Here is a 23,280-nt window from a genome sequence, read left to right on the forward strand (position 1 = left end):
GATGTGGGTTAATGCTGCCAAAACCAAGGCTGTTTCAGCTCTATCTTTGATGTGATGCAATTGGGCTACTACAAAATTCTGGAAAAGGGAAAACTCTCAACGCAACCTCTTAGCAGAAAGCCAAATTCTTACCAGAAAAGCTGAGATTAAGGGAGCAGGAAATTGCTGTGTCCTGGTAGCTTGAAGCCCCCTAAAGGAATGCTCATTAAATGCAACAACTGATTTCCAGTACCTAAATAAATAAAAATCTAAATGACAACTTTGCTTGGTTGTTTTTAATTCAAAACTTTGAATATGTCTTTATGCTCTTATCTTGCTTATGTGGTTTTATATGGGATGTGTGTCCTTATGTTATTCCCCAGTATTTGACATTTATTTCTATTTTCCCAGTGCTTTAAGTTGTCTTTTCTTTTGCTTTTTGCCATTTTGAGTAAGCATTGTTGATATTGTTCTGTTTGAGTCTATTTTGTTTGGCTTTGGGCTTCTTCAATCTATATAGGAACCTCCCTCCAGAGACTAGGGAAGTTCTGAGTTATTTTGTCTACCAGTTGTTCTTTGCCTTTCTCTTTTCCTCTCCTTTTGATAGTCTTAAAATCTGGAGAACATTTGTTTTATTCTTGAAGTATCTTACATTCTCTTTCGTTCTTTTACTATTTTATTTTGTCACTTCATTGTTGCTGGTTTGTATTTTGTCTTCAAGTTTACTGATATGGCTCTCCACATCAGAATTCTGTTACTTTGACTTGTTAAAGTCTTTAAATCCTTTAGTCTCATTTGTCTGTATTCTTTCATTCTCTGAATCAATTTTTTGAATTGATTTAATTTCTCTTCCAATCATTAATTACTTCCATTTCCATTATATGGAATGTTGATTTGAAGTCTTTCTTGTTCAGGCTGAAGAATTTGGATTAACTCAAGGAATTTCCTGGGCTTTTGTCTGTGTCTTCCACTACTGTTAAAACATTTTGCTTCTCCATTGTTCTTATACAAGCAAGAATTTAAAGTTCATTTTTTAAAGTAACAATGATAACAGATAAGTAAGTTAAAAATAATAGAGTTTCCATATTACCCAATTATTTTACTTCTTAGCATCAAAATATTACTGAAAAATATTTGTGCATTCCTATATTCACTGAAGTGCTAAGTACAATACTTAGGATATGGAAACAATCCATATGTCTAATAACAGTCAAAATGTTTATATGCACAATGGAACACTACTCAGCTATAAGAAAAAACAAAATCTGCACTTTATTGCAACTTGAATTGACCTGGAGGGCATTGTTTACTTAACCATTAAGTAAAAATAAGTCAGTGGAAGGACAAATACTAGATATTCTTATTCATTATGGTATATAGAGAAATGAAATAAGGAACAGCCAATATTGAATGACAAATACTTTTCCTTGTATTATAAAGCTGAGATTAGTAGGCATTGGGTGGACTTGATGGAGGGTGTGAAATTATGTACTTGAAGTAGCACAATGACAGTGATGGGCTATCTTGTGCACATTAGTAGTGGCCACTTCATGGTGTGCTTTCAGATTGTCTAAAAATTTACCCTAAATTTGATGCCTCTTAAATATTAAAGGACTTTTGCTATTGTCAACACAATTATTTTATACTTATACCAAAATTACATGAACTCCATATGTGATATGAGTGAGCATTTCTTTTTAGATTGGTTGGCATTTATAGGAGTGCCACTTAAAAAGAGTACGTAACAACACAATTCCTAATATAAAGTAATGTAAAAGTAAATAATAGAAAGATTTTAGACAAATGACTATCCCAAATGACTTATGGAAAAGTAGGATAGAGAAAGCTTGACTTTTTAAAAGATTTTTATAGCTTACTTTATATATGAATTTTCTTTTGTGCCATACATTGCCTATTATGACGATCTTCTAAGTAATGGTGATCTGTCTTTTAAAAAATAGTGCCCACACCCAGAAGATAGGATAGTGGGGTTAGAGTAACAAACACCTGAACCTGGGACTTGAAACCTTTTCTAGCAATGCTTAATTTTTTAGTACTGGTTCAGTTCTTGGTATGGTCATGTAGTGTGGCTCAGGCCTGGGAATATTTGGACATTACCAGTGGAGACCTATTATTATCATATGAATTTAGGGGAAAGTAATTTATATTAAACATTAATACTCAATTAGTTTATACAAAGTTAAGATGCTAGTAAATATATATAATTATATGCTTTCAAAATAATATGTAATTTTACCTCAGTTTTATTTAGGGCTACAATGTGCTTGAAAAAGAAAGCCAGTGCTACTTGCAACCATTCTTCTTATCCATGTTATGTAGAACAGTTTACAAAGTGAGTAATGTCTCATACCTCTAGTTATAAAATGGAACAGGTAGGGACTGAATGGTTGTGAAAGCACCAGTCTTTCTAACTAAAGTTTTCTTATAAATGTGTCTGAATTTTAACACAATTATTGAGAATACCAATAAAAATAATTGTATTTAATGGGGCCAAAGAGATAACTCAGTGAGATATGTATATGCTTTTGTATGCTGAAGATACAAGTTCAATCCTGGCTCTGCATGTAACCAGAGTAAGTTGGGAATAGTTTATAAGCACTGCAACATATGGCCACCAAACCAAAATCAAAAGACGAACAGAAAAAACTATTGATAACTATTAGTAACCACTTTCAACATGATAATTGAGTTGATCTACATAAAAATCTATGTGGTTGAGTTTATCACAGAATATTACCTACAGTTTTTAGATAAGGAAACATGCTTGGGATTTGACTCAAATGGTAGAACATAGCCTTGGTTTGATAGCACTGCCTGGATCCTAATAAAATCACATATGATGTCTCTCTTTACCCTAACACCACTTGGATAGTATTCCCCAAAATAGGTGATGAAACACAACTGTAAATCAAGATTAAAAGTCAAATGTCCTAAGCCCTTCATTAAGGCACCTAATTATGTGTCATGACTGATTCCTTTCACATAATTTAAGCCTCACAGTTACACTGAAGAAGATAACAATAGCTTTTGTTTTGGTTTTATAGTTGAAGAAAATATTTCTTGGAGAAATCTAGTTATAAGTTTCAAAACCCATGTAGCTGGCATTGAAATCTTCTTTTAACTTTAGTCAGCAGCATAGGAAGCAAGATTCAGAGATGTTTGGGAAGGATCCCCTTTTGGTTAAAGACTGTGTGTAGAGAACATGAAGAAAGTGAATCACATAGCTCAGGACATGTACAATATGTGGAGAGTACTGTGCCAAAGCAAAAGTGCTGTAGCAAACTTCTACTTATGGCTTGGCTGGTACCCATATAGAAGAGGCTTGGATTTGAATGTAATTTATACTACATCTTTTGCTTTCTGAGCTACAGCATAACTAAATGGATCATATATGTGAAATGTAGTAGAATACATAATGTAGATAGTGCCTAATAAAAGTTAATTTTCTGCCCAGTGAGTTTTTTTTCTTTTTATCTTTATAGCATTTATCTAGTCGGCAGAGTGTACAGCAAAGCACATCTCAGGTAAGCAGCTTATCCAGACTTATAAATTGTTTGCCATAGATTTATAATTTAAGAAATCACAACATAGGAATTTACCAGGAAAATGCATCTACTTCATTTAGTGATACCTTTCATCTAAGGATCCTTAACTTACAACCATACTCAGCCTGTGTTTACTTTGCAAAGTTACATAAGAACAATTGAAAGAAAGTAGACTGTGGCTAAAAATAAAAAAAGGGGAAGAAAATAATATTCTTTAAAATAGTAACATTTTCTTATAATAATACAGATCAGATGTGCCAGGATCATGAACATATCTATGAAGTATTCACTCAAAGTTGGAATCACTGTTTTCCTATGACCTTCATTCTGTTTGCTTCTCCTAGCTGCATATTTGCCCTCTTAAAACCAAGTATATTGACACAGCATTTTCTAGTAGCATAGAAAATACCTTTATTTCACTCTTAAATGGTCTCTTCAAGTGTATGATAAGAGACTTTCAGTTTTTATTTTACTTATGATGACTATAACAAATAACTAAAATAGAAATCACTTTTCCCCTCCCTTCTTCATTAGGTAGATACAATGCGCCCACGTCATGGGGAAACTTGCCGGATGCCAGTGCCACACCACTTCTTTCTCAGCTTGAAGAGTTTTACCTACAATACCATTGGGGAAGATACTGATGTCTTTTTTTCCTTATATGATATGAGGGAAGGCAAACAGATCAGGTAAAAGTTACCAGAAGTTCTAATGAGGTTGAAACTCTATGCTAAGATGATATGGACTGGTTTATAGATGGTTTTTGACTTCAGAGATGGTAGATGCACACAGGAGACATAGGAAAATAGAGAAATGTATTATTTAGCTGGGAATTTTGCCTCAATTCCTTTGTATCTTGATGTTATTTGAACCATAACATCTATGTGGCCACTTTTGATTTTATATTTTCATATAGAATCTTAAATCCTAGGCCTAACTATCATCACATCATTGATAGAAAAGGATACATCTATTCAATGCCAGATAAAAATGCAAGGAAAATTATAGAACATAGAAAATTCACCCAGCTCTGGAACACAGTAAATCCTCTGTCCTGTGTTTGCTGTATCTCAGAGAGAATGTCCAAATAAAAATAGTTGAATTGTGTACCACCCTCCTAGCCATATAAAGGGGAGAGCATCTTCTGGAAACAAAAGGAAGTTTTCCTACTTTGATCATCTTTTTCTTGTATTGTAGTTGAGGTAGCAGAAAATGGCTGACATGTTGTAGACTGTATCTTGGCAGAGGCAGTAAGTTGATAAATGATAATAGAGCAATGAGGCAACTTCAGCAGTACCATTTCTTTGAAAGCTAAAAAAGGGTGAAGGGGACTTTTCATGGTCAACTTGGAATTTTAGTGAGTTCAGACATTTAATTTAATTTAATCTTCTTGGTGGGGAAGAGAAAATAAATCTTAGAATGCTGCTGTACTTCATGGAAACTTAATGTATTGAGATCTTTATCAACTTTTGTCATTGTTTCACTTAAAATTTGAAAACTATTACATTTTCCATTTGTTACATGTGGGAGAATGTTAAATTTAAAAAAGTTGATTTGCATGTTCAATGATGCCTCTGAACTCTGAAAAAAAAATTAGGTACAGTGTTTTTCTGTAACATAGGAATAAAATTATGTACTTACTGATGAGGACATATGAGGGTTTTCTTGTAAATCATGCCCACTATGCATTCTGGGCAGTTTGTTTCATAGAAGATAGTATTGGCACTGGTGGTGGCAATGGCAACTATGCACAGGTAAGACTTTAGGTTTGTTCCTCATGGACCTAGATTCTGACGACTTTTTTCTTTTAGACCAAAAGTTTATAGGATTTATTTATTCCCTTTGTGTGTTTGGAAGAATCCTTTCTTTAAACTAAATTTTATGAGAAATATACAAAATACAAAATATGCAACATATAAAACATAAAATTATTCAAGTGTTGAAGGAAAAAGGAAATAATAGAATTTTTTTGTCGTCTTTTTGGGCCACACCCGCTTGACGCCCCTGGCTTGGGGGACCATATGAGACGCCAGGTGATCAAACCATGGTCCCTCCTAGGCTAGTGCTTGCAAGGCAGATGCCTTACCTCTAGCGCCAACTCTCTGGCCCCAAATAATGGAAATTTAATTATACCTCTGCCCACTATTCCTCTCTCCCACTCTACCTCCCATGGAATGGCTCTTGAAAGTCCATTGGTTGAAAATTTAAAAAACAAAGAATCTAATTTAATCTCTTTGAGTCCATGACTATGTATTCTTTCTCCACGATTCCAGCATTTACACAGCTCAGAATACATGCTTTCTTGGGTTTAAATGCACAGAGAAGTTTTAAGTTTCTCAAAGATACCTCACTACCTTGATTTATAATCCACATCAGAACTGAATACACCTGTTGTTGTTGCTGTTGCTGTTTTAATTTAATTTTGCTGAAACCATTGTGATTTACAACATCCTTCATAGTTGGGTTTCAGACATAAAATGAATCAGGGACAATCCCACTACTTTCCACCTCCTTTAATGAGTTTGTTTTCTTGTTTAGTTTTATCATTCCTTTTTCTCTTGAATATTAGTTTTTGTCAGATTATTAGTTATTATTAGATTATTAGATATTAGTTTTGTCAGATATCTGTATGATCATATTTTCTCCAGTTCAGTAGGATATCTGATTTTATATCTTTCTCAGTTTGTCAAAACTGAATTCAGTTTCCACTTAACCAAAATCTCTTACTATTTTGTGTATCAAAAAAGCTCAGCCTTGGGGGCCAGAGAGATAGCATGGCAGTAAGGCATTTGCCTTGCACGCAGAAGTTCGGTGGCTTGAATCCCAGCATCCCATATGGTCCCCTGAGCCTGCAGGAGCGATTTCTGAGCATAGAACCAGAAGTTACCCCTGAATGATGCCGGGTGTGACCCAAAAGCAAAAACAAAAGGCTCAGCCTGCTATGATTCTTTTCATGTATTTTGTTTTACTCATAATGACTTATCTGACTTTCCCTAATTTTTTATTTTTATCTGTTTTTCCATTGACTTTGTAAACTCCTATGTAATCCTTAAAACTCTATTAAATCTTCCTCAATATTTATGGATAGAACAAGGCTCTAAGACTTCATTTTTCCTATGTTTACCTTTATTTCATTACTAGATTTTATATTTGTAAACAAGTATGTATATTTTCTCTACTTTATTGAAAGCCTCCTTTCAATGAAAGTGCATCTTTCATACCTTTTCTCCCAGCACTAACTGTAGGCATGAATATTGGAATATTAAGTAAATATTTATTGAATAAATGTAAGAATATCGAATAAGTATGAGTCACTTAAAATCAAAATTAGCTTACTGTTTACTATTTGTTTATTAGCTTACTGATTATTTTTTATTTGTAACCACTTGCAATGATTACTAGATATTTAGAGGTTTAAAAAAGTTCTCCTTGTCTATGATTGAGTGGTAGGCTACCTTTAAACATCTTGGACTCATGGTCTCACATGCTGAGTATGATCACAGGAATACTGCCATTGCCTGGCAGCATGACATGACAACAAAAAGTGATTTCTGGCACACCACTGTCAAATGTATTCAAGCACTGTAAACAAATGTGCGATCCCTGTTGAGGACCACAAACTAAGTGTGCAGGAACCTCAGCAAGCAAAGTTTATGATTCCTTATGAGCACCATATTAAGTGTATGAACATAGAAATTGAGTTTAAGGGCATTTTTTTTTCTTTTTGGGCCACAGCTGGTGACGCTCCGGGGTTACTCCTGGCTAGGCACTCAGAAATTGCTCCTGGCTTGGAGGACCATATGGGACACCAGGGAATCAAACCATGGTCCATCCTAGGTTAGCACGCACAAGGCAAACATCCCTACCGCTTGTGTCACCACTTCAGCCCTAAGGGCACTTTTAAACACCACCACCAAGTCTGTGAACATTGCAATCAAGTGTCCAATCCTTAGTCATTGCAACAACAACAGAAAAGGGATGGAAGGGATGGGAGAAAATGTCTCTACCTGAGCAAGGCATAGGATTCCGTTAAGTTGTGAAATATGTTCTTTTCATTTTAAGCACTAAACAAGTAGAAACTTGATAGGAACTCAATGGAAAACAAACAAAACAAATAACCCAGTTCCTATAGAAACATTAATAGGTTTGGGGGTCTTTTTGTAATAAAAATCATGTCTAAGTTCTAGTTGTTTCATATATTTTTCTTATCAATTACTCATCAAACTTTTATCGTATTTATAATTAAAATTTATAGTTTGGATAAGAAATATTGGTAGATTTGCAATGTAAGAAATTGGGAGAGATGGTGAATTATGTTGAGTCAGTTGTCACCAGGGCTTTCAATTCAATGTTAAAAGAACTACTTAAAATAAAAATGGTCATGGAGGAGAAAAACATTAGAGTCTGGGAAACTAGGAGAGCACTTTTAAAAATTTAAGTAGTTGAGTTAAAAGTAGCTGGCATCAAAGTAAGGTACTAATTAAAGTTTCAACAATTATAAGTATCTTTTAGGTATTAGGTCACCCATAATATTAGGTTGCCAACTCTAATACTTCTAGGGATAGAAAAGATCCAATATAGGGGCCGGAGCAGTGATGCAGCAGTAGGGCATTTGCCTTGCATGAGGCTGACCTAGGATGGACCGACGTTCAATCCCCTGGCATCCCATATGATCCCCCAAGCCAGGAGCGATTTCTGAGCTCAGAGCCAGGAGTAACCTCTGAGCGTCACTGAATGTGGCCCAAAAACAAAAACAAAACAAAGAAAAAAAGAAAAGAGCCAGTACAATACCTCTTTGTCTTTCTAGAGCTTATGATCTGATGTAGAGACCAACTCACTAGTAGAAAGATTATCAAATACATGATTTCATGAGTAAGTATATACTTCATCCTCTCAAACCCTTTACAGTCAAATTGAAACCACTTATTACCACCATTTCCATATACATAGGCATAATCTTGTTTCTTATTTTATATTTTCCATGTTAGCTAATACCATCTAGCATATGAAATATTTTTTGTATTTTTATTAAATAATTTCTTTAAGCACCATGATTACAAACATGAATGTAGTTGCATTTCTATTTTTTGTATTTTTAACAATTTTATTTTCATGCTACATCATCAAACCATGATCAACAAAAGAATAGATTTTTTACCAGCAAATTCCTGAACTAGATTTTTGACATCTAGAACTATTTAATAAAACAGTATAATTACTAATTTTTCCTCTATTTTTGATACATGTAACTTAGTTAATTTTTACCTATGATATAAGGAGATTGAGGCTATCTTTTAAAAGACAGCCAAGTGGAAGCAATGATAAGTAGTTGCGTTTCTGTTTTTTGTATTTTATTTTATTTTATTTATTTATTTATTTATTTATTTTGGTTTTTGGGCCACACCCGGCGGTGCTCAGGGGTTACTCCTGGCTGTCTGCTCAGAAATAGCTCCTGGCAGGCACGGGGGACCATATGGGACACCGGGATTCGAACCAACCACCTTTGTTCCTGGATGGGCTGCTTGCAAGGCAAACGCCGCTGTGCTATTTCTCCGGGCCCTGTTTTTTGTATTTTTAACAATTTTATTTTCATGCTACATCATCAAACCATGATCAACAAAAGAATAGATTTTTACCAGCAAATTCCTGAACTAGATTTTTGACATCTAGAACTATTTAATAAAACAGTATAATTACTAATTTTCCCTCTATTTTTGATACATGTAACTTAGTTAATTTTTACCTATGATATAAGGAGATTGAGGCTATCTTTTAAAAGACAGCCAAGTGGAAGCAATGATAAGTTCAGTTTGACTAAATTGAATCTAAAATGATAGCTAAACAATCTATATAAATCATGTGATTAGAACTTGAGTACACTGATCTATACACATGGAGATGAAGATGGTTATAAAAATAGTTTCTGTAAGCAGAAATAAGAATATCTGGGAAAGTGAGAATATATGAAAAGATCAAAGGGAAAAACAGAGTATTTCAGTTGTTAAGAAAATATTTTATGTTCAAATTATGCGCAAATGTGCTGTCAAATAATTTAGAAATTTATGTAATGTTGGAGAAGTGCCAGTGTAACATAGGAAATAATTGAACAGGTAGTAGGTTAAGCCTGATACTGGAACTAAGATATACATATATGAAAGTCTTGGAATATTGATTACTCTAAAAAGGAGACTTGAGATGAGCAATTTAGGTTAACAATCCTACTGAAAAGTAGGATTGAAAGGTCCAGAAAGGTAATAGTACAGTGGGTAGAGCATTTGCCTTGCATATGGCAAATCCAGGTTCAATCCTTGGTACCCCAAATGGTCTTCTCCTAAGCACCAGCAGGAGTGATCCCTGATCATAGAATCTTAAGTAAGCCCTGAGCACTGCCAGGTGTGTGACCTCCCAAAATAATTCCCACTAAAGATTACAGCAATAACAAAACGTAGACAAACCATTTTTTAATTCTAGAAGTATCAAAGAACTAAAAATACTAAGTGAATCAAAGTACAGAAAAATGAACTTAGAGAGATAAAACTGATATGTGGATAACCTCTCCCCGCCCCCCAATTTGCCAGTAAAAATATCTGAGATGCAAGGGCCAGAGCAATAGCACCAGTGGAGAGGGTGTTTGCCCTGCACAGGGCCTACCTGAGTTCAATCCTGGCATCCAGTATGATCCCTTGAGCCTGCCAAAAGTGATTCCTGAACACAGAGCCAGGAGTAAATTATGAACGCCTCTGGGTGTTACCTGAAAACCAAAAAAATCAAAACAAACAAAGAAAACTTGAGATGTAGACCAAGATACTTCCATGGCCTTCTAGACTCAGAAATATATGTGTAAAGTCTAATATAAATATAATTATAAATATAAAGTATAATAAAGATAGGAAAAGGGAAGAAATATTATAGAAAATGCCCAAATTTTATGAAAAGGACCCATTATTTGGTTTTATTTTAAGGAGATATATACCCTGTAATATGGTAAGGGAATAGTTTTATTTTTTTTTGATACGATATTTTTGTTTTGCTATGCCAGAGATCAAATTCACAACCCTCACACATGCAAGACAAGTGCTCTTTCCTGCTGAGCTAGTTCTCCAGTTCTAAAAACACTATTTATCCAAGAATTTTAATTAGTGCTACTTAAAATAGCTATAAAAGTATACCAACATAAACATTCAAATTTCCTAGCAAATGTCAAAAGTCAAAGATACTTTCTGTACTAGAGGCTTCCCAAGCAATACTGAGGGGACCTAATACCTGACTCAGCTTTACAAACTTGATAATTTAGTCCACTGCAGTACTAATTGGCCCCTGTCCTGTTGGAAGTCACCTAGGCCATAATGGTGGTTCTTGGAGAACCATGAAATACAAGCAATTGTACTTGGGGTTAATACATGTCCTCTCGCCCTTTGAGCTACCTCCTGAGTCTAAGACCAAAATTCTTAAAAGCAATAAGATAAAAATGTTATCACATGCAAAAATCATGCAATCAACAGATTACTTTTTAAAACAATGTAGAACATAAAACTTTCGATATTCTGAAAGAAAAAACTTAGAAACTAAGAATTTTGCATTCAATAAAAGTATCCTTTAAAAATAAAGGCATATTAGGACTCTTTTTTTTTTTTTTTTTTTTGAGTCTTGCTAGTGATTAATTGATCTTGCTTACTTTGTTTTTAAAGAACCAGCTCTTCATTTCATTACTCTTTTGGATTATTTTTGGATTCCAGTCCATTGATTTCTGCTCTGTTTTATTATTTCCTTCCTTCTGTCTGCTTTGGGCCCCTCATGTTGGTCATTTCCCAGTTTCTTAAGTTGTACTGTCTTTCTATATGGGCCCTTTTTTTTTTTTTAATTTATATTGGCTCTTCTTTCCTGATGAATGCTTACAAAGCTATTATTATGTAGTGTCACTACTATTATTATCAGTTTCCTCTTTGAAATCTAGTAGCAGTTGTTTTAAATATATTTTGCAGATCATTCACGGTCCCTTATTGAGTTTTTATATATTTACAAGAGTGATTACTGAGAAATAAACATCACTGTCTCATCACTTTTTTTGAAGCTCGAGTCTATAGTATCTGAAGTCTGTCATCTGGAATAGCCACCTGGGTCTTTTTGAGGGAGTTATTTGCTTGAAGGGATTGTCTTCTGATCTTTTTTGTTTGTTTGTTTTTGGGCTACATGCATTGACGCTCAGGGATTACTCTTGGCTATGCACTCAGAAATCTCCCCTGGCTTGGGGGGGACCATATGGGATGCCAGAGGATCAAACCACTGTCTGTCCTAGGCTAGCGCTTGCAAGACTTACCTCTAGCGCCACCGCTTCGGCCCCCAATCTTTGACTTTTAAGTTTGTGTTTGCTCTGACTATTCAAATGTGTTTGTTGCAAGCAGCTGAATGTTGGGTTTCAATTTTATAATTCATTTTTTCACTCTTTGCCTCTTAATTGGTATGTTAAGATCTTGAAATGCTTGCTCCGTCAGCACATATACTAAAATTGGAACGATACAGAGAAGATTAGCGTGGCCCCTGTGCAAGGATGACACTCAAATCTGAGAAGCATTCCTTTTTTTAAAATATCTTGAAATGAGAGAGATTTTTTTGGTCATGGAGTTTTACACTATATTTCTGTAGAATTATAGTAAACCAAATCAGAAATGAAAGGGGAGACATCACAATAGATGCCAGGAAAATTTAAAGGATCATCAGAGATACTTTGAAAATCTTTATGCCATTAGAAAATGGTAATAAAAAATCTTCACAAAAACAAAAGCCCAAGTCAGATGGTTTCACTAGTGGATTCTTTCAAACTTCTAAAGAAGACCTGCTACCAATTTTTTTCAGGCTCTTTCAGGAATTTGAAGAAGTGAAAACACTCCCAAATAGTCTCATAAAGTTGAATTAGGGGCCTCTTTAAAGAGGAAATGCCAATGACCTAGTAAGTGATCCACTTACTAGTAGACCTAGTAAGTAAGTAAATTCTAATAAACAAATGGGACTACATAAAATTATTTGTTCATAGACTGAGAGAAATTATTTGCCCACCACTTATCCAATAAATGATAAATATCCAAAACATGTAAAGCATTGGTAGAACTATGCTAGACAAAAAACATCCAACCACATTCAAAAATGGGGAGAAGATATGAACAGTACCTTCCTCAAAGAAGAAATCTAAATGGCCAAAAGGCATATTAAGAAATGCTCTGTATCACTAATCATTAGAGAAATACACATCAAAATATCAATGAGATACCACCTCACACCAAAGAGACTGGCAATCATCTCATACACACACACACACACACACACACACACACACACACACACACAAACACACACAAAACAATCAGAGTTGGTGTGGGTACAGGGAAGATAGGATCCTCACTTACTGCTGGTAGGAATATTGACTGGTATAGCCTTTTGGGAAAACAATATGGACATTCCTCAAAAATCTAGGGAGTGAAATTTCCATATGGCCCAACAATTCTAGTCCTAGTAATATACCCTAAACAACAATTCTAGTCCTAGTAATATACCCTGAATAAACAATGCATAAAAGGCATCTGGTCTCTTCTGTCCATTGTAGCACTATTGATTATAGTCAGAATCTGGAAATAACTCAAGTGCCCAAAAACAGATAAGTAGATGAAGAAGCTCTGGTACATCTATAAAGTGGAATATACATAGCCATTACAAAAAATGAAGTTATGAAACTTGCTGATACATGGATGGAACTAGAGATTATCATGCTGAGTGAGATGAGTCAAAGGGAGAGGGACAGACAGAATGATTACACTCATTTGAGGGATATAAAATAAAGTGTAAGATTAATACTCAAAGACAATAGACACAAAGACCAGGAGGATAGGTCATTGGTAAGAAGCTTGCCCTAGGAAAGCAGGCTGTTAGGAAAGAAGGAACCATTAGAACGATGATCATTGGAGAAGAGATGATCATTCAGGACAAGAACTGGGTTCTGAAAGACTGTAAAGGTATCTTTTCAGTACATTATTGCAAACCTCAGTGCTGAAAGAGAAAAAAAGTACCTGTCATAGAGGCAGGTTGGGAATGGGGGCATGAGGGGAAACTAGGGACATTGTTGAAGGGAAGTGGCCACTAGTGAAAGGGTGATTGCTACTCCCACATTACTGAAATTTAGTTATGAATTTTGTATCTCATGTTGATTAAATTAGTCCTTCATTTACTTCATTACTTCACACCCAAAACTAAAAACAAATTAGAGACATGTATAATTAAAAATATGTGATCTTTAGGATAAAACATAGGAAAAAGATTTTATATTTTTGAATTTGCAGGTGATTTTTAGATTTGATATTATAAGAACAACAAAAACAAAAGTAGAAAATTTGGACTTTATATAAAAGGGAAAAGCTGTTATCAAAGAACCATAGAAATAATGGCCCTATTGTCTTTTAGCAAACAACCAACAAATGATTTCTGTATATATATATATATATATATATATATTCAAAAATTCAAATTAAAAGAAAAACAGTGAGGTGCCAGAGAGATAGTACATTGGGTAAGGTGCTTGACTTGCATGATGCCAACCAGGTTTGGTCCCCAGCATCCCCTTTGTTCTCCTGAGTACTACCAGGAATGGTTGTTTTTTTTTGTTTTGTTTTGTTTTGTTTTTGGTTTTTGGGCCACACCCGGCATTGCTCAAGGGTTACTCCTGGCTGTCTGCTCAGAAATAGCTCCTGGTAGGCATGGGGGACCTATGGGAGACCGGGATTTGAACCAACCACCTTTGGTCCTGGATCGGCTGCTTGCAAGGCAAACACCACTGTGCTATCCATCCGGGCCCCAGGAATGATTTCTGAGTGCAGAATCAAGAATAAACACTGAGCATCACTATTGTGGCACAAAAAAAAAATCAAAAACAAAATTTCATAATATAACTATTAGGCATATAACCAGAAAGTTAATAATTGTTGATGAAGAGATGTGAAAATATCAACCTTTATATTTTACATAAATTTTGCACTTATATTTTACAGTTAAGCAAAAAATTAATATAGGGGGTCAGAGAGATAGCACAGCAGTAGGAAGTTTGCCTTGCATGCTGCCAACCCAGAACAGATGGTGGTTCAAATCCTGGCATCTCATATGAGCCTGCCAGGAGCGATTTCTGAGCACAGAGCCAGGAGGAACCCCTGAGCACCGCCAGATGTGACCCGAACCAAAAAAAAAAAAAAACAAAAACAAAAACAAAAAAAGTTAATATGTAATCCAAAGCATTGAGTATATACCAACAAGAAATAATAAAAAAAATTAGTTTTCTGAAAAAAAGAAAAATCAGTTTTCTGGGTTGGAGAGATAGCACAGCGGTAGGGCATTTGTCTTGCAAGCAGCCGACCCAGGGCCACTGGTGGTTTGAATCCTGGCATTTCATATGGTCCCTCGTGCCTACCAGGAGCAATTTCTAAGCAGAGAGCCAGGACTAATTACTGAGCGTTGCCGGGTGTGGCCCAAAAACAAAACAAAAAAATTATTAGTTTTTATAAAAACCATCCAAATATATTTAAAGTTAATACCCAAATATTGTTCATTATAATCAAGTAGTAAAAGTAGGGGCCGGAGCAATAATATAGCACATACAGAACTTGCCTTACATCATACAGTTCATAAGAGTGAATAAAATGCACCATTTTTATCATCCTACAATTATTTAATTTAGGATTGATAAGCAATTTGGAGCAAATCTGATAATTCTGCCATAACAGCATCTATTTCTGTATATACATATTTCATATTAAAGTTATAATAATTACGCATTTTTTAGAAAAATACAATCTATTTTTTAAATTTATATATAATGATATATTTCTTCGAAATCAATAATTCTAAAACTATATATCAGAATAAGTTGGATTTGTGGGGGAAGCCATATGTATGTCTATATTCATATACGAGATGTATTAAAAAATTTTAGAAGTCAAGAGAGTTAAGGTACTTGCCTTACGTGCATCTGCCCTTGGTTCGGTCTCCAGCACCATATGATTCCCCCAAGTACCACCCAGAGTGACCCCAGAGCATCATTGAGTGTTGCCCAAAACAACAGGAACAAAAACCCTTTAGTAATTTTTAAAGAAAGCATTAAAAAATTAAATTGATATATTTGAAGTTTTTATGTAATATTTGTTAAAAGTAGTTGGCAATAATCTAAAAGTTAAAAAATTAGAAAATTATAACAAAAACTGGCCTTGCTCTGCAAGTAAAAAAAAATAAACAGAAAATTTTTTATTTGTATTTTCTTTACAAATAACTAGCCTGGTTGTCTGAAATAAATATGATTTGCTTTTGAGTGAAAGGCCATAAGTGGCTAGAATTTTTTTCTATTATATATTATAATATATATATTCTATTATATATTTAACTAATATTCCAGAATCCTCTTTTAAATGGAACTTTTTGTCTTTGTCAAGAATAATTCTGTTGTGGGCCAGAGCAATAGTACTGTGGGTAGGACGTTTGCCTTGCATGCAGTCAGGGGTTCGATCCCCAGCATTCCATATGGTTTCCAAAGAACCAACAGGAGTGATTCTTGGATTCTTGAGCACAGAGCCAGGAGTAATCCCTGAGCACTTCCAGGTGTGGCCCCAAAACAAAACAAAATTTTGTTTATGGAGCCAGAATGATAGTACAGACTCGCAGTGGTCCTCAAACTATGGCCCGCGGGCCACATATTGTATTTGTATTTGTTTTGTTTCTTCATTGCAAAATAAGATATATGCAGTGTGCATAAGAATTCGTTCATGGGCCCGGAGAGATAGCACAGCGGCATTTGCCTTGCAAGCAGCCGATCCAGGACCAAAGGTGGTTGGTTCGAATCCCGGTGTCCCATATGGTCCCCCTTGCATGCCAGGAGCTATTTCTGAGCAGACAGCCAGGAGTAACCCCTGAGCACCGCCGGGTGTGGCCCAAAAACCCAAACCCGCCCCCCCCCCAAAAAAAAAGAATTCGTTCATAAGTTTTGTTTTTACTATAGTCAGACCCTCCAATGGTCTGAGGGATTGAACTGGCCCTCTGTTTAAAAAGTTTGAGGACCCCTGGTACAGAAGGTAGGATGTTTGTCTTGCATGCAGCAACCCAGATTCAGTCCCTAGTATGCCATATGGTCCCCAAGCACTGCCAGGAGTAATTCCTGAGTGAAGAGCTAGGAATAACCTCTGAACCTGGTGTGGTCCAAAAACAAAAATATTTTTTTTACAAAAATAGTTTTTAATTAAAAAAATTTTTGTTTGCATATCTCTGTGCTTTTAACCATTATTTTAACCTGATATTTTCACATAATCACTATCTCATAAAGAATCTATTAGAATAAAATTTTTATTGTGATCTATATTTGTTTCTGTAAAGATTGCACTTATTCCTTTATATTATGTGAATTTTTTTATTCACAAGAGATGTATTATTGTATAATAAGTTATTTTCTGTGCACTAATTATGACTGTTAATATGCCTGGTTTTCCTCACTGGCCCTCTACAAATTTAGCAGAGTGCTCTAAAACCTCAGGGTACCAGCAGTTGATTTCATCTTTCATCTCTCTTTCCCTAAGGAGCCTTTTCTATGCCAGGTTTTTAGGCTACATTTGGGGAATATAAAATTACCCTAAAAACTTTACCACTCTTGATTATCATATGAAAGCACTTAATGTTAACTAGCTTTTCATTGTAGAAAGCATGTTGTTCAAATAAGCTTAAAAGCCTCTCTTAGAGTTTACTTAGCATTTGAAATAATATGGTGAAGCATAAACTTGTTTTTGAAAAGCAGTGGCTTCTGTAATTGAATTAGTGGATGGATACTTTGCCTTAAAGTCAAGTATTGTACCCAAATACTCTACCTCTGTAAATCTCGGGACCCTGTGGAGAGAAATTTTCTTTTAAAATGAAGGGTAAGAAATTTTTTTAATTTCTTCTTCTCTTTGTAAATATTATCTTACAATGTACTGAAGCTTATCCTAAAAGAGCTCAGGCAACAAGTAGTAAACTTGAGTTCCTTAACGAACTTGAGTTCAGTCTCACCCTTATACTCAAAGTTCTCGCCAATCTTCTATTGGTCTATTGGTCTGTTACAGAGATGCTAGCTTACTATACAAACTTGTCATTTTGTGTGTAACAGCCAAAAAGAAGATTACTCATATCTTGGCTCCGGTAACTATCAATTTTCTTTTTTGATGCTGCTCAGTAGTCTGTCATTATCAAAATGCGTATCTTTAAACTACAAAGGCCCAAAGTCATTTAAAAACGAACTCACACAAAATCTGAGATCTGTGCACTATGGAGAAAGAAGGCAGTTTATTAAGTGAAATAATTTTAATTGTGCTGTCTTAAAAGTTTTCTCAATATAACACAAACAATATGAATCAAAATATAATTTAAATTAGGTGTATGTATTGTTCCATTGTTCATATCCCAACATGCCCAAGACAGATGCTGCTTAGAATCACTAGAATGAAAATATGATGAGCATACACGAAATTAAACTTTCTTTTTAGACATTTACCTTGACTTAGTCTCCTGTGTATGCCAGTTCTATTTATTTTTCTATTTGTTTGTTTGGGGGCAATGCCCAGTGTGGTGCTCAGAGGTTACTCCAGACTCTGCACCTAGAAATTACTTCTGATGGGCCTGGGGACCATATGGAATATGTGGATTAATCCCAGGTCAGCTGTGCATAAGGCAAATGCCCTACCCATTATACTATCCACCTTCTCTCTTTATGTCCTGAGTATATTTCAGGATGGGGAAAAATACAGTCACCTACTGAGTATGAATAAAAGCAGTATAAAAAAGGCTCAGTGTTTTTAGAAGTTCTTTATGTACAAGAAACTTGTTTTCTTTCTAAACATATAGCCTACAGTATAAAATAGGATCAAATGACTTAACACTTCTGACAAAGTACCTAAAAAGCTCTTCTGCCTCCAGAATTGAGTCCACTCATCAAACTTTGATTCAGAAAACAGCCCTTACCCCAAAACTGCAAAATTTTCCCAGTAGTTAAAAAGATCTGCTTGCTGAAAAGCTGTTATTTGAAACATATTACCATAAACTCCAATCATTGTACAGTCAGTTGGACTATGGTACTATATCAGTTGTCAGCAGCAGTTGATCCCTGGGCATTGTTTTTAGTGCTTTAGTAACTACAGGGCTTGTTCTAATAAATTCTCTGTTGTCATCCAGGTGCACATGATTCAGTCACCAGTTCATTTCTCTGATGCATAATCACAAGGTATTTCAAGGTGCAAGAAATTAGTATAATCATAGGAATTATCTTGATAATACAAGTATGAGCACCAGATTAATGCTCAGACCAACTAACACTTGGAGCTTCATCCTTAACTCCCAACAAAGTATTAAGAATAATTTTAAAAAATGAAGTGATTAAACCACATCAATAAATGGGGAAAGAAGTTCAGTAAAGTCCTAAACTTCATCAGGACTTTCTAAATGGTCCAAGGTTGAATTCAAAGCAGCATTCCTCTTGATTTTCATTGAACTGAGGAAATCATTGAAATCAGTAAAGATTGATTTACCCAAATGAAAACACTCGTTCAAATAGAAATAGAGGTGGTGGTGGGAATGTTGTACTGGTGAAAGGGATGTTCTTTTTATGACTGAAACCCAACTATAATCATGTTTGTAATCATGGTGCCTATATATTTTAATAAAAGAAAAAGAGGTGATAATATAATTGCAGGAGTCAACAGTAGAATAAAAACAAAACAAAAAAAATCAAATCAGTGACATTAAAGACAAGGCACAGAGCATCATCAATAAAGAAGAGGTTATAGAAAAGGAGTTTTTTAAGTGAAGAAAATGTAAGACATATAGTTGCAATATGAAAAGAAATAATCTCTCTATAAAGTATTTCCAGAAAGAGAGGAAGGAAGTAAAGAAGAATCTGTTTGGTGGAAGAAGTAAAAACTGAGAAGTTCCTCAATCTGAGGAGGGACACCTGTGCACCAGTTTAAGAGATCTAAAGAGCACCAAGCAAAACACTTGCAAATAGAACAATATTAGTAATAACTAAATAGAGGCAAGTGAAAAGCAAAGCTCCATATACAAGGGAAACACTATAATTGTAACATCAGATTTCTGAAATGAAATTATGCAAACAATAACCAAAATTATGTATAAAAATAACCTCCAGCTGAACCAGAGATACAGTATAGCAGGTGAAGCTCTTGCCTTGTCCACCTGAATTTTATTTCTACACTACATACTCCAAACTCCACCAGGAATGATCCCTGAGCATTTCTTTGAATGCTTCCAAAGCAAAATAAAGCAAACAAAAAACCACCTTTAAAAACAATTTTTTACTTTAAAGAAATGTATCACGGGGCCAGAGAGATAGTATGAAGGTAGGTTGCTTGCCTTGCATGCAGAAGGACGGTGGTTTGAATCCTGGCATCCCATATGGTCCCCCAGGCCTGCCAGGAGCGATTTCTGAGCGTAGAGCCAGGAGTGACCCCTGAGCCCTGCTGAGAATGACCCAAAAACCAATATATATATATATATATATATCTCACATAGTTGACCAAATACACTTGTTTCTAGATAGTGAGAGCAAGCAAGGGGTTTGGTTTTGTTTTGTCTTGGTTTTGTATTTGGGCAACACCCAATGATGCTCAGGGGTTACTCCTGGCTATGTGCTCAAAAATGGCTCCTGGCTTGGGGGACCATATGGAATACTGGAATTGAACCCAGGTGTTGCTGGCGGCTTCTGTACAGCAATGCCAGCTGAACTTCAATGAGTCAGCTTCAGGGGAGTGGGTAAAAACACAAACCAGTCAACATATGGTAAAATATGAAGTATGATGAAACCACACAAATGAATTGTATGGGGACAACATGTTCTAGCAAGCATGTGACAAATTTAATCTCTAAGCTAGTTTTATAAGGGGTAAAACCAGTCATAGGTATTGAGAGGGATGTTTATGATTACAAAGCAGAGATTAACAGTAAATAATACATTAGGCTATGGATATAAGCAGTAAGAATTCTGAGTTATAAAGGAGAAGGTCACAACTCAAGGCAGCTCTTTCTTAGCAGACTAACTTCAGATGCAAAATAACGGATTAGTGAGAAGTAAAAAAAAATCTAGGAATACTATCCTCCCTGAGATGGGTTCTATTATTTTAGAAGTAAAGTGAAAGAGAGAGCTAAATTCACTACTAAGGTATAGTTCCCAATTTTTTGGGGAAAAGCCAATAATAGCCCAGGATCTGAATTCTGGCTATGCCCTTGCATACCAGAAACTGAGGCTGCAAGAACATTTTGAAAAAGAAAAAATATTGTCATTGATTTTGGTGCTATATATTATCCAGGAAAGGGGTTTTAATCAAGGTTATATTTTGCCTGTAAATATCAGCAGAAGGGAGAATTGATTTTAAGGCCAAATAATTTGAAGGGTATATAATGTTGGTACCATAACACAAATCCAGAAATATCTCTTTGGGAATTCAACTCTCCACACAGAGGAAAAACATCCACAGCAGGCCTTTTGAGGAACCCCGTGGGGTTTTCTCAGTTCTCCACTCCAGGGAAATCTGGGGATACATCTGGTAGGCCTACTGAGTCCCCCTTTAATGGAGATTCCTATGCATGGCTCAACACCCAGGTCCATTCTGGGTCAGCCGCATGCAAGGCAAACACCCTACCACTATGCTATCACTCCAGCAAAAAAAAAACAAAAAAAAAACAAACAAAAACAAAAACGTTATTGTTAAGAAGAATAGAAAAGAAAAAGGAAGAGAACAAAGAAAATTAAAAAGAGAAGTACAGTGGCAAGCAAATTTGTGAAATTATTTTATCTCCAATGAAGTCATTAGGAATATGTTTTTATATAAGTGAGAGCAAAGTTACTGAAAAAGAGAATAGAAAGGAAAAACATTTAAAAAGAAAAAAGTAGAGCTGGAGCAATAGCACAGTGGTAAGGCCTTTGCCTTTCGTGCGGCTGATCCAGGACAGACCTTGGTTCAATCCTCAGCATCACGTGTGGTCTCCCAAGCCAGGGGCAGTTTCTGAGCACACAGTCAGGAGTAACCCCTGAGTGTCACCAGGTGTGGCCCAACCCCCCCCAAAGTACAGTGGCAAGAAAATTTCTGAAATTTTTTTTTATCTCCAATGAAGTTACTAAGACAGCTCTTGTTGATAGCTCACCATTCTATTATTTCATTTGTTGCCGAACATTAACTTACTTCCGCTACACATTAGCTTCTAAATTGGCATGTTCCTATAGGAATGACAGCATCATTCACATGAAGTTGTATAAGGATTCAAAGCACTATTTCTGATACTGCAGCTTTTGTGGGTCATGTTCTCAGCTGCCAAGCCTCCCAGGAAAAAGAGAGTACAAGTGGAGGGTACCCTCACTTACTCCAAAAAATCCCTGATTGTATCAGCCCAAATACTGTCATACCTGAAGTTTGGTCAAATTGGTGTCTGAGAAGCGAATTATAGACAAGCCAAGGGCCATAAGCAAAGTGGTGATTCTGGGTAATGAATGCAATAGGTAAGGCTTGGTCTATCCTCTTCTCCCGAGATTGCCAACTTTCTGCTGTGTGGCCAGTGTACCCATGATTTTTCACAGCTTGGTTTACATCTCTTTCAAGAAAAGAGTGAGTCTATGGAGTTGGCCAATCAAACAAACAAATAAACAACAATTAACTAAGATTCCTCTACCCTGCAAGGTATCACAAGGTATCACTCACATTTGAGGGAGTAATAAAAACATTCTGGGAGAAATAATACCTGAGAATATTTATTGCATCTAAACCAGATCTACATAGAGACTGAATCGCCTTTTTGTTTGTTGGCGGTGGCGCACACACAACAGTGCTCAGGATTTACTCTGGACTTTGTGCTCAGGGGTCATTCAGAGCTTGGAGGACTCTATGGGATGCCGGGGACCAAACCCAGGTTGGCTATACGCAAGGCTAGCATTCAAACTGCTGTACAACCATTTGGCCCTGTATGACCTTTAATACAAGGAAAATTACAGATGGTAAATACAACCAAAATTCTCAGAAAAAAAATGGCAGCAAATTAACTCATATCAACAATTTGTTCAAATGTCAATGGATTGACCTCCTCTGTCAGAAGACAAGGAATAACTGATAAATCAGGAAACAAAAGCCAGCCTTCTATTTATTAGCATGAGAAATGCACACTTAAACTCTCACCATAAACACATGTGTAGAATAAAGGTAGAAAGTAATAATAAACTTAATGGAAGACTTTTAAAAAGGCAGGTGTGATCATACTTGGATCAATTATTTAATCTAAAGAAAGTATAAAGAGATTGAGATGGATATTACATACTAATTAATGGATCAGTGGATCAAAAGTTCTTAAATCTTAACATCAATATATCAAATGAATACACAACAAAGTTTAAAGCAGCCAGTTCTCTTTTATACAGTTATAATTTGTATGTATATACGTGTAATGTATATATGTATATATAGATTAGAGTAGCAGCAGCACAGTAGTAACAAGAGACCTTAACATTCTGCTTTTGTTGCTAGATAGAGCACAGATCAATAAGACAAAACAGTAAGGAATGAAGGAGGAATTGGAAACCCTAGGGTTAGTAACATGTAGAAGATCCGCTACCCCCCCAAAAAAATTAAATGTATTTACCAGATGACCATAATATTGTGGTACAATTCAAGTGTCCATAAAATTATGAAAA

At 35.5% G+C, this 23,280-nt stretch overlaps 1 protein-coding gene and 1 non-coding gene across 12 annotated transcripts in view; both read left to right on the forward strand.

Annotated features, from left to right (window-relative positions):
• Nucleotides 1–23,280, forward strand: part of DOCK3 (dedicator of cytokinesis 3) — a 391,971-nt gene that overhangs the window by 181,646 nt on the left and 187,045 nt on the right. For all 11 annotated transcript variants that reach the window (XM_049776670.1, XM_049776679.1, XM_049776672.1 and 8 more), the window contains exons 8-9: nucleotides 3,483–3,524; nucleotides 4,080–4,234. In XM_049776670.1, the coding sequence (XP_049632627.1) occupies nucleotides 3,483–3,524; nucleotides 4,080–4,234 (197 nt within the window). The remainder of the gene's footprint in view (nucleotides 1–3,482; nucleotides 3,525–4,079; nucleotides 4,235–23,280) is intronic.
• LOC126015202 (U6 spliceosomal RNA) lies at nucleotides 12,022–12,128 on the forward strand. The gene has a single exon (XR_007498091.1). It is a non-coding gene; the product is annotated as a U6 spliceosomal RNA (small nuclear RNA).

The sequence above is a fragment of the Suncus etruscus genome, chromosome 7 (assembly GCF_024139225.1).
Source record: "Suncus etruscus isolate mSunEtr1 chromosome 7, mSunEtr1.pri.cur, whole genome shotgun sequence".
NCBI classification, from domain to species: domain Eukaryota; kingdom Metazoa; phylum Chordata; class Mammalia; order Eulipotyphla; family Soricidae; genus Suncus; species Suncus etruscus.